The sequence below is a fragment of the Numenius arquata genome, chromosome 12, assembly GCF_964106895.1.
Source record: "Numenius arquata chromosome 12, bNumArq3.hap1.1, whole genome shotgun sequence".
NCBI lineage: Eukaryota > Metazoa > Chordata > Aves > Charadriiformes > Scolopacidae > Numenius > Numenius arquata.
Genome location: NC_133587.1, coordinates 9681621 through 9696510, shown reverse-complemented (window position 1 = coordinate 9696510; position 14890 = coordinate 9681621). Strand labels below are relative to the sequence as shown.

Sequence of the window (14890 nt, the reverse complement as noted above, 5' to 3'; positions counted from 1 at the left end):
GGAGGCCTGGAAGAAATTACAGCAGCCACACCAAAGTAGACACTTCAGTGTAGCCTCTCCTCCCATATTTACAGCTATTTTAAGAGTTTCTTGGATTCAGGTGCTGCAGCAAGCCACAGCAAACAGTGTGACATCTTTTATGTGCCTCGTAATCAGTTTGCCAGCTGCTGCCGGTAACCCAGACAGGAGGCTTTTGCCAATCCAGTTCAAGCAGAGAACATTCTGAACGTTGGGAAGGATGGTGTTTACATGCACTTTTGTCTCTCCTCTTTCGCATTAATTTCCCTCAACAGAAGCACCCAGAGGAACTCAGGAACAAGGAAAGGGTCATTTGGTGACTCAAAACTAATGGTTTAACAAGGTTCATTATCACTCAGACATGACAAAGAGATTCTGACTACCCAATAGCATGAGTGCTTGGCCCTGCTGCTCCCTCCGAGGCCTGTATTTTGTGGCTAAAAGAATGTCCTCGCCCTGCTTGTGACAGATATTTATGCAGGAGTTTTCTATTGCTGTACTATATTGGGAAAGAGCAGACCTTTGGCAGAAAGGAAAAAAGAGCAGAAAGAAGAGGAGAAAGAAGAGCAGGTCCTCTGCAAAAAGACAGCCTTTCTTTTACCTCATAGCCTTTATGAAGAATAAAAGCTAATGTCCTGAATTAGTCCCTCACCTACATGCCAATCCCATTCCAAACGCCATGCATCCATGGCCAGGAAAACAAGAAACCCAAAACCCAAGTAGAATTGGGGTGAAAGCTAGGAGGAGAAACTTCCAAGAAAAGAAAGAAAAATAAGGAATGCTGGGCAGAAGGCACTGTCTACTGGTTGTTTCTCCTTCCAGCCCAGCCTCTGTAGAGGCTTTTGAAGGCTGTATGCCACAGTCCCTCCCAACACGGATACCAACACCTTATGGGTTGGAGGGGGAGTTGGGCCATTTTTGATACAAGCTGCGATGACGCAGTCAAAACAATTCATGCAGGCTGTATTTCTTGCCCACAACAGGACTCATGGTGACAAGGGTGTCAGAAACAGATCATATTTTTCTGGTGGGTCTGCAGATGGTAAGTTGGTCAGAGAACTGAGCAAGGAATCACACTGGGAATCCACTGGGAACTAGTCACAGCCCTGCTCCTGACTTACTGCATTACTCCTTTCACAATCTTTGCTCAAATTTTCTGTTGACATTTTTTTCTTTAAAAAAGAAAAAAAAGTCTTCCCTGTTTCCACTGAAATCACTTGTACCAGAGCTGTGCTTAGTTCTGTGCCTGAACTCATCAGTGATTTCAATACCAATCCATTCTGAGCACTGCATACCTGGAACGGGTAATATCTGCAAAATGCCTGGCGTTCCTGGGATACCAAAGGGTTTTTATGAGTACAGTACAAAGTCAGATCATTAAGTCAAGAGTGCTAGAGAAGGTGCTTACCAGGAGGAATGTTCTCACTGTTGGGATCTTGTTCAATTCCATCAGCAGTCTGAGTGCTTTCTCGTGGTTGCTACAGTACTCCTCGTACACAAAGAATTTGTCTTTCTGCAAGGAAAAACATTGTAACTTATTGACTCAGACAAAACTGGAGTGACTATTTTGTCACAATCTGATACCAAATTCTTTATGAAGGGTTGTGCACTCAGAGTGGCATTAGGGCTGCAGTTTACATGAAGCGTGTGACACTCCTCTAATGTGAATAATGTATAGAGGCGTTCCACTAATTCCTAACTTGTCTGTTGTAAGTTAACATCAGCTTTCTGAGCACAGACACTTCCCGTACTTTTCCTCTTAATGAATGACTGAAATAATATATTCTTTGCCGAAAGAATGGATTTTGCTATCTCAGGGTATTTGCATGTGTGTCAGGATATTCCAGCAGAGTAGCCAGGTGCAGACTAAAGCCAGGAGCAAGGGGCCCGACATTTCGGAGCTGTGCTGACCACTCCTGCAGGAGGAAGAAACCGAGATGGCTGGGAAGAACTAAGGCCTGGAAGAAGCTTAGAGATCTGGAGAGGAACTATAATACCAAGCAACTAGCTGGAAATCCCCTCCCTTTCAGGGCTGAGGGAGAACCCCCAGTGAGCTGGCTGGTTCACTTCGTGTTTTGAAACAAGACGCAGACTTCACTACTTTGATGAAACACTGAACAGTGGATTGCCCGTGCATAAGTTCCCGTAAATGGAAGAATTTAATCAAATACAAACAAAATAACCAACATATTAGAGAAATTAAAGGAAGGGAAATGTAGCTTCACAACTAGATTGAGGTACTTAACACTGGAACATGTCACACCCACCAGCACATGCAGTGGAATTAAATCCCCTGTTAAGAAACAAGGGTCAGCTGGCAGCACCAAGTTCTGCTTTACTGATCTCCGGAATCAAAGACAGAGCAACTTCTAACTAACATGATCAGAGATGCTGAATCCATTACAAACAGCAGATATCTGGAAACACTGAAATGATAGCAGCAGTAACAACTATTTCCATGCCCGAGTAGATCAGGCAAGGAGTGAGCTGATCCTCTCAAGGCTGTTGGGAAGGGCTGAACTTTCAGCAGCTATGTTACAAGATTCCAGTACTGCATTCACCGGAATAAAAGAGGGGGTCAAGAGATTGTATTAGGCTTTAGTCAGGTTATGTTATATCAGAAGCCAAAAGACTCATCATTTTTTGGGTGCTTCTCACAATAGTAGTTTCTTTCCTGGTTCAGGTAGGCTTCTATACCACAATGCAGTGCCATGCAGAGGTACTCAGACAAGCTACTTTGCATATCAGAAGTAATTTAGATGCATTAGCATGGCACTCGGCCAAGGGTAATATGACAGGCCTTCCAGAGCTGGCATCTTAGGGCACCACGCCATGAAGACAATGCCCTCCAGAGTTTGTTGTGGCATTCACATCATTAATTTACTATTTAGGATCCTGGCCTGAAAACTTTTTATGTGAACCTTTTCATCTCCCCAGAAGTAGGAAGTCAATTTTTTTGAGTTTTGGTTGGACTCCTAGCACTCTTCAGAGATGTAGAGCTTTGTATGTTAGCTGAAGATATCTGCAGCATCTAGCTGCTTTTAAGACAGCTCATAGCGATCCAAACAAAAAACTACTGCCAACTGAAGGAGTTAAGTAACATGAATCCATGGGAATACAGCTGCACTCACTGGGCATTCCCTTCATTGTTGTCACATGTAAAAGAAATTGTGTTAATATTTGTTTCAGAAAAATTGACATCTTGGTCAGATGCTCAATGGCTAAATATACATGCTCAGAGACTGTAAAATGTTTTTAAGTTTGGTTTATCACTAATCTGATGAATTTTTTTTTCCCTCCTTGTACTTCCAAAGGAAGAACTGAGAATAAATAGATGTATGTTCAAAACCAACAACAATGGTACAAAGCAAATAAAACAACAGCTACAAAGAATACGGTGCAAAGAGCTGGAATGCAGATGTTTGAGAGTTTTATCCTTCATCTACAGCTGTTCATATTAGTATTGGAGTTTAATACTGGGAAGCTGAAAAGAAACAAAGGCTTCTGACCACCAGATGCAGGAAAAGGCAGGGCTGGGTCCATAACACAATAGAAAAGAGGCAATTGAGAGACATGGGATTGTTTTTTATCATAGAAACTGGAGAGTTATAGAATGAGGAGATAGATATATGAGTTTCTCCCACATTTCCTCCTCTCACCTCTTCCCAACTCCCTGGATGCACACAAGCAGCGTGCTTGAAACTAAAAATAGTAACCATTAACACAACAGCATCCGTTACATCAATGCACACAAAATGTCATTGCTCAGGTTTCTGAGTGCAGCTTTGAGTGCCTGGAGTTTTGGGAGGTTATATTTAGATCATGACAAAATCCCTTTGCTAAAGTTCAAGTCAGTACAATAATTACACACACCACCGTGCTTTCATCAAGTCTTTCCCAGCTGTCCTTCATGCATGAGACCCACAAATATGAGAACTATGCTTTAAATTACTCGGTGTCTGAAGTGTTTAATTTCCTCTCTGGGTGACATTCAGTCCTGGACTCTCCCATCTCCTGGTGAGGAAATTATCAGTTACATAATTACAGATGTTAGCCCAGGAATTCTGAACCTGCAGTTACTCTATATTAAAGTGCAATTATGGTCAGAGATGTGACCACATAAAGATGGCACCTTCTTACTCAGCAAATCTGCTGGATACACAGCTAGACCTTCTGATTTTGGTGACAGGAATAAGTCTATACTGGTCTTAGTTTGGTTAAAATAAATCTTTAACCAACAGTTTATTCTCCAAATATGTTATTTTGGGTCCATTAGAACTGCCCACAAATTAGTGCAAATTTGAAAATAGTTTTGACTAGAAAAAGCAAATAAGACATTTGGAAAATCGTAACAATTTTATTTGGACATATTTTTAACAAGGCATGGCATTTTCTTGTTTCAAAGCAGACTGAAACCAATTTTGTCAACAAGAAAAAACAAACCAACCAGAAGATAGAATTCTCAACAAAATAAGATCCGTCATGACTTAGCCAGTAAAATTGAGAGTCATGCAACGTTGCTCCTAAAAATAAGAAGAAAACATGTTTCCCTCAAACCGATTTCTAGCTGCTACATCACCAAACCTCTAGCAATATGGCAATATCAGAAATGAAGCATCTGTCAATTCTCTGCCCTTGTGCTCTGCAGACAGCCATATGTTTTCATGACCTGCACAAAAGAGCGTATGCTGATGAGGTGTGATTGTTCCAAGCTCGGTGTATATGCCCTCTTTGATGTTAAAGACTTATTCTACATGCCATTTTGTTTAAGGCTGCAAATTTGATTTTGAATTAATGTTTATGTACGTTCTTTACTGTCTGTTGTGGCCATACTGAACTGCAACTCCAGAATAAATGCTAGCACCTAGCATCATACAATGAACTTCTCATGATTATCTGATCAAATGGAGTACATTAGGGCAAACAAAGTCTGTCTTCTGAAGTAAAACAATTTTTCACACCTGAATATCAAAGCAAGTGCATTTCATCATCTGTTAAAGTATTTTAAAAAGTCAGTGTACAATGACTGCTCTTTTGGTACCCTTGCAAAATCTACTTGCTTGCTTCAGGTGTTACTCAAGATCTAAATCCTTCTGAGCTGGAGATCCAGGGGAGAATGTTCTAGCATTATTATAAATGGATCAACTCTGATCCTAGAGGCTCATAACGACCAAAAGCAGCGTCCTGTTTCTGAAGACTGGTGGACTGTTGTTGAGTGAGGCTCTGCTGGGCCAAGGTAAACCAGGAAAAGAGTCAGGCCTACTTAGGTTAGAATAAATTTACCATACACAGATCTCATGGGCAGGAACCAAACACTGCACTCTGGTAGAACTCCACATGGGGAATCTGGGGATCACTATCAAGGATATATGATATGAGCAAACTTACAGAAAACATGTACCACTAAGAAATGTAGTGTCTGGAAAAAAACAGTGCCTTAAGAATTCAAGCTATTCACCAAGTTTATGAGCGTTTTTAACTCAGTTTCTGAAGAAAAGCACCTGTGTGAACACCTGGCTGGTGACAAGGACTGGGTTCATAATCAGGACTAAGAATGACCTTGCCGGGTGATCATGAGAGAAGATGCACTGAAGATACGTTCAAGATTCACAGGCCTTTTGCCACTTCCTCACTGCAAACTCCCCTGAGGATACACCACGATTTGATGGTAATGAAAAGGCAGCACTGAGGGTGTTCTTCCCAGCACTTCTAAGTGCATTGCGACAACAAGAGAACCTGACCAAAATGAAAGACCAAAGAAATATGTTACCTATGTTCTCCCTGGGCAAACTGGCTAACAACCTGCACTGGCTGAAAAAAGCTCTTCAGCCATGTTGCAGGAGAGCATCACTGGCAGAGAACAGCTGGCTTTTTCTCCAGGAAACCTCAAGTGTGCTGCAGGAGCTTCTTGTAGTGGCAAAATACTGTATGCCATTTTAAAAAGAAACTGGTTTCAGCACAACGGAAACACCTTCAGGAGTACTGTTACTGAGGCACGGGGGTTTTGTGAATGCCTCTGCTTCATGAGAACAGCCCCAGTTAGGGAAACAGAGCTTTGGAAGCCAAGCAGAAAGGAACTGAAGACTCACTCTGAATCACAGTTGCCACTGGCATCTCCCTGTCACTTGCTGGAGATTCACTATGGAAGCCTTTGCTGTGACAGGGCACAAATCCCACCTCCCGCTCTCCCAAATACCCACAGTGAAGCTTGTCTTCTAAAACCTAGGCACATTCTGCATGCAAGGATAATTTTCTCCTCTCTTGATAATCTTCTGTTGACTGTTCCTTACTCAGACTTCAAGTATCACAATGCTCCTAATAGTACTCCTACATTTCCTTAAGGTAATTATAGATGCAACTGGCTTTTCCTATATATTCTAAATCAAATATATGTTTTACTTCCTTCTGCATAATCCGCTTCTTCCCTAGGGGATCACAAAACAGTTGATGTACACATTATTTGCAATGCGCTCCACAGGCAGCAATGTAAGCTGATCTCAGTCAAACTGCCTCTATCAGAAGACAAATTCTCACCAGCACTCATCCCTGTGCATTACGGTTTCATAATTCCTGTATTGCTGCATGTTTGATAAATAAGGAACATTGAATAATTATTAAATTTAACAGTAATAAAGTTACAAAATTATATGTTCATATACAAGAAAACACTACCAATGACTACATATTCCAGGCTTGAATCCAGTCAAATGACAGGATGTTACCATTTCTGGTTATTCAGCGCCACTCTGAAACACAGTAGACAATTTGACAGCATCACTCAAAAGCCCCCTAATTTCGACACCTCTGCTAATGAATACTAATATATTAGCACAGCACATCTTGTTGGTAGGCAATGATTCTAGTGGGTATTCAAGGCTTTAGCTAAGTATGTTTTTCAACAGCTGACAGTCAGCCCTCACATCTGATACAATTTTTGGGCACGGTGTCAATATAGCACTTTCCAACACAATTTTAATAACTGTCACAGCGTAAATAAAAATTAAACAAGGCGGGGGTAGCTGGTAAAGCTCTATGAGCAATGAATGGCTGTATAATTGCTGTCCACTCAAACCTGATGAACCATGAAAGCATGAATTTTGATTATGAAGGCATAATAGAGCATATTTTGATAGGAAGTTGGCCTGTGGCTTAATGCAGTTAATAAGAATTTGAAGAAATGGCTATTATGTATGTGCTTTCTAATTTTCAAACATCTCAAGAGGGCTGCTCCAAGTGAAAAAATGTACAACTTTGAATTATTATACATGTAAATTAGGTAACTTTGCATTTAAATGAGTCCAGCTTGTAACTAGGTGTACGCAATAAATGATCTTGCATATATAATATACTCTATATAGGTATTAGTCAGAGGATGGCATACATCCATGACTGAAAATTGGGCCGAGTTAAAAACAAAACAAAACAAAAATCTATCACAGGAAGAATTTCACAGTATAAGAAACAAATTACAGTGAGAGAAGAAATGATAGGATCATAAGCTGCAATTGCCCGATCCTTAGTACGGGTCTGTGCTTTCCTGGATGCCCCAGCAGTACAAATCTGAGTGGACCAGGCTGGCACATATGATCATGTTATGGATGTAGTAGGAGAACAAATAATACAGCTATCAGGCATAAAGTCAGAGGACACAAAAGTAACTCGTCAAAATGTTCTAAACAACCTGGAACTGGCAGAGTGAATTTGTATCATATGACTACTTCGCATTTTGTATCTCTGGCATTCTTGAGCTAGCATTATGAGTCTAAAAGCCAAATTTTATTTACTTTTGAGCTACAGAATGCAGGTTCTTGTTAATTCCATGGTGAAAGGCTGCGTGTTGTAACTTGTGCTGCATTTCAGCAAGCCATCTCACACTACCTTTCATTTACTTAAGGAAAAACGTATGCACGTTAACTACTGTAAGACATTAACTACTGTAAGTGATGTATTGTCCTTTGGTTTTAATTTTATCTTTGGGGGTTTAAATTTTTTTAAAATTTTAAAATACATACATAAATTATTCATTTACTTGAAATTGTGCTGCATTTTTGAAACACTTGGAACCAAAGCAGACAAATTCTCAGCAATAAAATATGATCAGCTGGGTGAGAAAAAAAAAAAAGGAAAAAATATTCAATGGGAAAAGGAAGAGTTTCTAAAAATACCTCGTTGTTTAGCTGAGTTTGATGTGGCTTCCATTGTTCTAACCTCATTCACAAGTTTTTTCCCACCCAACCTACAACTTTCATACAAGACACACATTGTCATAGTATTGCCACAAGCCTTAGAGATTAGGGCTAGCTAAGGGGCATGAGAGCTTATGACAGGAAACTGCATTTTCAGATAGTGTTAAGTCATTGTACTTACAAATTTTAAGAAAACATTTCCCAGTTCATGCTGAGACTGAGGTTCAGGTTGTAAACAAAATTCCAGGGCAGCCAGGAACTCCTTGTGAACACCAAGAATGTCTTCAATGTTAGAAAATAAGATCTGAAATATAAAGAGAAAAACATCGCTAGCTATTAATCTATCTGAGAGTGTTTTGTTTAGGTAGTAGCCCCAAAATATTGTGGCTGTAGACTTGTTGTGATCGGATCTAAAGCAGAGACAGGGATTCATAGAGAATGAATTACACTGTATTTGCCCCTTTCCTGGCCTCCTACAGAAATCTTTATTGCTGCTGAAGTACCTGCTGTAAATGAAGGTTATCTTTCCAGATACCTGAGCATGATGAACGTGAGCAACCTCTTTCAAGTCTAGAGAAGATTTCCTATGAGACCAACCAGGTGAAGGGAATCACAGGGACCAAACTCACTTGCAGGAGATAAAAGCAGGAAGTCATTTGCCTTTCCTTCCCATGCATTAGAAATCACTTTCTGGAAGAAAGGGACTTGAAGATATCACACACAAAGATGTACCTGTAAATAAGAGACCAAATCTCCACCACAAGGGATCTAGCATTTCACTGACAGGAGTACAGAATAGTGTAAAATGCTTGCAAACCACAAAAGCAGCATTTTAGAGTTCCCTTTCACTGATTTCACTGTTTCTAACAGGCGAGTGTAATGGGATAGGGACCCCTAGTTCAGACGTGCACTAAAAGGTTATTGTGCAATCTCACAGCTAAATGACCCCCAGTGATTTAAATATACATGTACTAAGGGGAATAAACTGACAGGGTGAAAGCTGTTATAAACACATAAGCTTTGTAAGTCTTAATCATTTGCATACAAAATATGAGAAGAAAGGTGAATACACGTACAGGAGATGGAATGCTATCTATACAGGGGTAGAAGTTCTGATGCATGATGACACCCATCAGCATTGACAGCCACTGGAGGAAAGCCTAAATGGGCAGAGTAAATCCTGGACTCTGCAGTGACATACTTACTGCAGATGACATTTTCCATCACTTTGCTTTATCCATCCCACTTGCAAAGAGAAGATCTGCAGTGCAGTCAAACCAGCTTTCACACTGGAAGCAGCCTCCCAGGTCCTGCACAGTGAGTGGGCGACACTCCTCTGCACCCCAAAGTGCGCAGCCTGTCAGAGCCAGCCTTCACCTTCCCGGCATTCCATGTGAGAAGTGATTGAGCCCAATGTCTTCCAACACTTCCCAAAGCACTTTAGCATAGCACTAAGCTTTTCAACTTTATGCAGTGGAATTTATTCACCAGATGTGACACTGATTCAGCGTGACAGCTGGTGATGTGGCAATAATTCAGAAAAACAATAATCTGTAAATTAAGTCTAATCATTAAAGACAGGAATGAAACCTCAATTACTGGTTTGAAACCAGTTTCTCTCTGGCTTTGCAGGGGTAGACAAGATCAGGAATTCAACAAGCGTTCCTCTCTGCATGTACCCAGGTTCAACTCTATACCTTCTATTATTCAAGGATGGGCAGAATATTTCTCTCAAACTCCTGCAAGCTGGCTGCATGTGCGGAGCAGAGCCTGCTGCATCTGCCTTGTCTTTGCTCCCCTCTCTCTCCAGAAACACTGAGATATAGTAGTATGCACCATCATTAATGCATACTTGTGCCTCATAGCTCCTTTCTAGCTCTGAATAAACTAAAAGATTCCAACACACTGAATTTGCACTGATGGGCTCTGAACTAAAATAAAGGACAGGGAGCTAGGACCATTCGACTGCTTCCACAAAACTTCCTGTGCTAATTCAAGCAGAGCATACGATGGTTCTGTCACATGGCTGAAACTGATGTGATGACACAGTAGCCTCTGTCTGCATGGCTTTGCCAGAAGCTGTGCCAAAAGGGGATTAACAAGGAAGAGGAAAACATCTGTCAGGGATGATTTTATCCTTCAGGAGCAGTCTTCGGGGGGTACTTTTTGATCCAAGGAATATCTGTGTAATCTAATGAATTCCGTGGTGGTCAGTAGAGCTCTGCTTGCAGCAGAATTCACAGATAAGAAAAGTCACTTGAAAATCAAGGCAGCAGAGACCTTGACTGCATGTGCTTCTATATCTAATACACAGTTACCATTTATAAGCCTCATGTGAGGATCTGTGTCTGACAGCTTGTGTACGCCCTCAAGTTGTACTGCCTTCAATCTACTGTATCAGTAAAATGACATCAGTGCCCTGCTGTGAATGTAGCATAACACTAAAATATCAATAGAGTTATTCCCACATGAGGCAGCCAATAAACTAAAAACATTTTTTTTATGATGTTGCTGCAGCTGTTAGTCACTGGAGCACTAGTAAAATCCGGGCCTGGCACTGGAGTCAATGTGGCCTTTCTGGAAGGGATACAGTGGCCAAAGATTACTGAAATCTCCAGTGCTTAGCGCCAGTTGTAGGAGAAACCTGCAAAAATAATAATGGGAGCAACAACCCAAATTATCCTAAAAAACACTTTCTCTCCTTTTGCTCAGAGGTGAGTGACTGCCAGAATACCCTGTATTTTCCTCTAGACATTTCTGCTGCATGAAGAAAGAGAGGAAAAGACAGGTTTCTCCTTATATAAGCTGCCAAACCATTTATACAGTCTCTGCTACCATCTTTGCTGCTGCCAGCCACCTCATAGCTCTCTGGTGACTCAAGATACATATCATTAGCAGGCAGAGTTATCAGAAGTCCCAGCACCACCTTGCTTGTCCTGCCTGTACCAGCAAGGAGGGAGAAAGGAGCGGAGAACAAATAGCTTTCAACTGCAGGAAAGACGATAAAATTATTTGGAGTAGGGGGGGATAATATTGACTCTAATCAGGAAAACTGTGCCTTTGTGATTCTATTTCACCAGCAATAGGCGTAGGTCCTTTATTACTGAAGAGAAACTCTGTTACTGAAAGCTGGATATTGTAATAATAAGAATAAATGAGGTCTCACAGTGGCCTCAAAAAGACCCCCCAGGCACTTCAAGAATGACATAAAAATGAAGCGGTACTGCCCCAGAGGAGTATGATGAAACTTCAAATACATTTAAATCAGTAGAGAAAGTATGGATTCTTCTGCACAGGCTTTGTGGGCACTGCATCTGATTATGTGGCAGTCGTAATTAATATTCATTCTGATGATACATGATTAATGATAGAATAATAACTTTCTTCAACATCTGCGACTGTTCTTCGAATTGGCAAATAGTCGTGTAGGTTTATTTCTCAAGCAGAGCTTGGTTTTTGCACGGTTCTCTGCACACTTTTTCTTCAGCCACCCCCGAACTTACTTCAGACTCTAGGTGGTGAGTTTTTGGGGAGCAGGGACTTCCAAATCTGAAGACAGCGAGAGGCAGCTCCATAAAGCTACCAAGCTGTCTTGCTACCAGCCCCTTCTGATGCTAGTCAGTCAACACTACAGCATTGCCAGCCAGTAGAATGAAGAGCAGAATTGGGAGCTAGAGCCCCGCTAGAATCTCTATACATTCAGGTAATACTAGTATGGGAAGTGGGGGAGCCAGCCTTGGGGAAACACGTGCCAGATGCAGTAGCGCTGGCTGGTGTGATACACCTATTATTGCTGTGCCCCACTCCCACAAACTTAAAGGACAAAGTTTCTGCTGATTTAGGAGCTGCAGGACCAAACACAAGCCCCGTAAGTAAGCCTCTAATGGCAAACAAACTGCACCCTGTCCCACTGATGATCAGGTTTCACTTGCATGTGTGTACAAAGAGTGTTTTGGTTTCACATGCATATGTGTACAAGGAGGGTTTTTAAGCCAAATTACTACAAGAAAGTGTTGCTTGTACTTATTAACAATAAGTTAATAAGTATAACAATAACAATAAGTATAATAATAAGTATAACAATAATTAACAACAACGTCTCCTGTGACCATAGGTTCTAGAGAAGCTAGCACCTCACAGCTCCCTGTTCTGTGCCTTTTATCTCTTTCCAGTGCACAATCCATGCAGGAACCTCCCCATGTAAGGGTCTCACGTTACTTACGCCTCCCACAAGAACTTAAATTCCTTCCCACTAGAGCACAAAGGAATATTCTTGCCTCCTTCTCATAAGCCCTATCAATTTTAGATTTGTAAAAGACAGCAGATGCAAATTGGCTGAATTGACTGAATACTGTCAAGCAATATAGACAAGGGCTGTGCATTCCCTGCCTTTCCTCTCAAAGACACTGAAAAGGCCTCTCTGTCCTCTAACCCACCATTTCACAAATCTTGCCAAAAGTTAGTATCTCTGACAACACTACACTGTTGTCAAGTTTTATTGAAATTAGCTGGTGGGATGAAAAATTGCTGGAAGATGGCAGCTATATGAATGGGCCAACAGATTGACAGATAAACTGTCAACAGGAGCCTCTTTTCCTTAGGGAACCAGTTAAATAATAAGCATCAATATGACATGAGGATATTTGATATTCACGTCCCTGAATCCAGCCTTTCACTACATATCATTTTCCCTACAAGAAATGAGGAATATAGAAGAAATACCTTAACATTCTCCTCTGTTATGTACTTCTCGGCTTTGTCCACAGCATTCTGGCGGATCCGGTGAAGAAATGCCTGTAGATTTAAAAGAGATTATGTTCAAACGACTTGATACAGTTTGATTTCATTCTTTTATATCTTCTAGGTTCCCATCAACACAGCGCAGCTGATTACCTTTAAGACTGAAAGAATGTAAACATTTACCAAATCACCACCACAGTTCTTGGACTCAGGGCTGCATTCAGGGCAACACAAAAGACACCTCCTACAACATTGCTGGGTTTTGCCTGGCCATAAATGTCTTCCCTCTGTTGAAACTTTTAGACTTAATTTTATCTGTTATTACCAGTAAACCACAGCGAGGACCTGTTGTTTTTTTTCTTTGAAGGTTTTGCCTCTCTCTAAGATGCAGCTGTTTTGGCTTTGGGAGGCAGTGTACCTGACGCACACCAAGACATATGTCAGCAAAAAGGACTGCAAAGAATGACAAGAGGACATTCATGCTGCTGGAGCTGAGGCATGTCAGAGCCATGAGCTGGGGTTAGGGACAAGTTCAACAAACTCAATAGGCAGGGAGGGGAAATGGAAATTGCCAGACAGCACCTGGGACACATTATCCTGTTCGCTCTATTTCATTTGGTTAAAAACAGACAAAAAAATGCTGGAATTTTTCACCTAGACCACGTTTCCCCTTCCCTCAGCTCTGCACAACTTTGGCTTTAACAGACAAATCAATAAAAAGCTCCAGGCCAGATACAAATGGACAGCAATCTGGATATCAGCCTTCAAAGCATAATTCTGGCTACTGGATGTGGGCACCTACTTGGATTTGCACTGAACATACCCACAACATGTTTGATCCAGTGGGAAGGATCGACTGGGAAGGATCCAATACTTTAGCAACTATTGGCTAAAGGGCACTTCTCAACAGAGAGTAGGGAATTTTACCTTCCACAGGCATCAGCAAAGAGAGTTGCAAGTACCCGCAGGTGAGACTGACGGGAGGCAGCGAGGACTGAATCTGCTGAGATAAACTACATGACCCAGGCACAGAAGTGGAGAGGGCCTTCCTCTCTGTTCTTGTTAGTGGTTTCTACCTTACCTCCCACACAAAGCGGTGAGCCCCGGGGAGTGCTGTGAACAAGGAAGAAAGGAATGTTTCTTACCCACCTGAGACAGAGAGGGGAAGCGGGTCATTCCTTTGTATTTATGGTACAAAGCAGCTTTGTTACAGCTTGATAATAAAGGCTTTTAAACGTTGAACTATTCCTGAGTAATGCCCGTGTCAGCTGATGCACACTCAGCTTTTTCTTTTTTCCTTTTGCCTGTCAGGATCGGCAGCAGCTTACAACCAGATAAGAAGCAATGTCACTGAACCAAACTTAGAGCTTCTGAATACCTTCACCTCTGGTATTTTGGTTGGAAGACAGTGAGCATGTCCCTCTGTCTGACTTCCAGCATTAAAAGGGGCTCATCTCTGCTTCTGCTTAGCCATGGCTCTCTGTCACCTGTCAGCCATTCACACTTTACAGAACAGGTGCCAATAAAAAAAAGAGATTAATTAATAAGGCACACAGACCTTATATTTATTTTTGGCCCTGGATTCTTAACTTGCTTTTGAACAAATTTCAAGGACTATAACCATGTTGCTCCTCTTGTATTGCTACCCAGGAAGGAGGTCCTGGCTATATTCCAGCTAGACATGGAGAGCTTGGAGCAGGTTGTGTGGACTAAGAATCATAGAATGGTCCAGGCCGGAAGGGACCTCCAAAGGTCATCTAGTCTGACCTCCCCACAGTCAGCAGGGACACCCCTAACTAGACCAGGTTGCCCAGGGCCTCATCGAGGTTCACCTTGAATATCTCCAGGGAAGGGGCCTCAACCACCTCCTTCAGCAACCTGTTCCAGTGTTCCACCACCCTCATAGTAAAGAGCTTGTTCCTAATATCCAATCTAAATCTGTTCTT

At 41.6% G+C, this 14890-nt stretch overlaps 1 protein-coding gene across 2 annotated transcripts in view; it reads right to left on the bottom strand.

The window, feature by feature from the left end:
* The window catches only part of PREX1 (phosphatidylinositol-3,4,5-trisphosphate dependent Rac exchange factor 1), a 164117-nt gene that overhangs the window by 85459 nt on the left and 63768 nt on the right, over positions 1 to 14890 (bottom strand). For both annotated transcript variants that reach the window (XM_074157699.1, XM_074157700.1), the window contains exons 2-4: positions 12927 to 12998; positions 8386 to 8508; positions 1427 to 1531 (exon numbers count right to left, since the gene is read on the bottom strand). In XM_074157699.1, coding sequence (XP_074013800.1) covers positions 1427 to 1531; positions 8386 to 8508; positions 12927 to 12998 — 300 coding nt within the window. The remainder of the gene's footprint in view (positions 1 to 1426; positions 1532 to 8385; positions 8509 to 12926; positions 12999 to 14890) is intronic.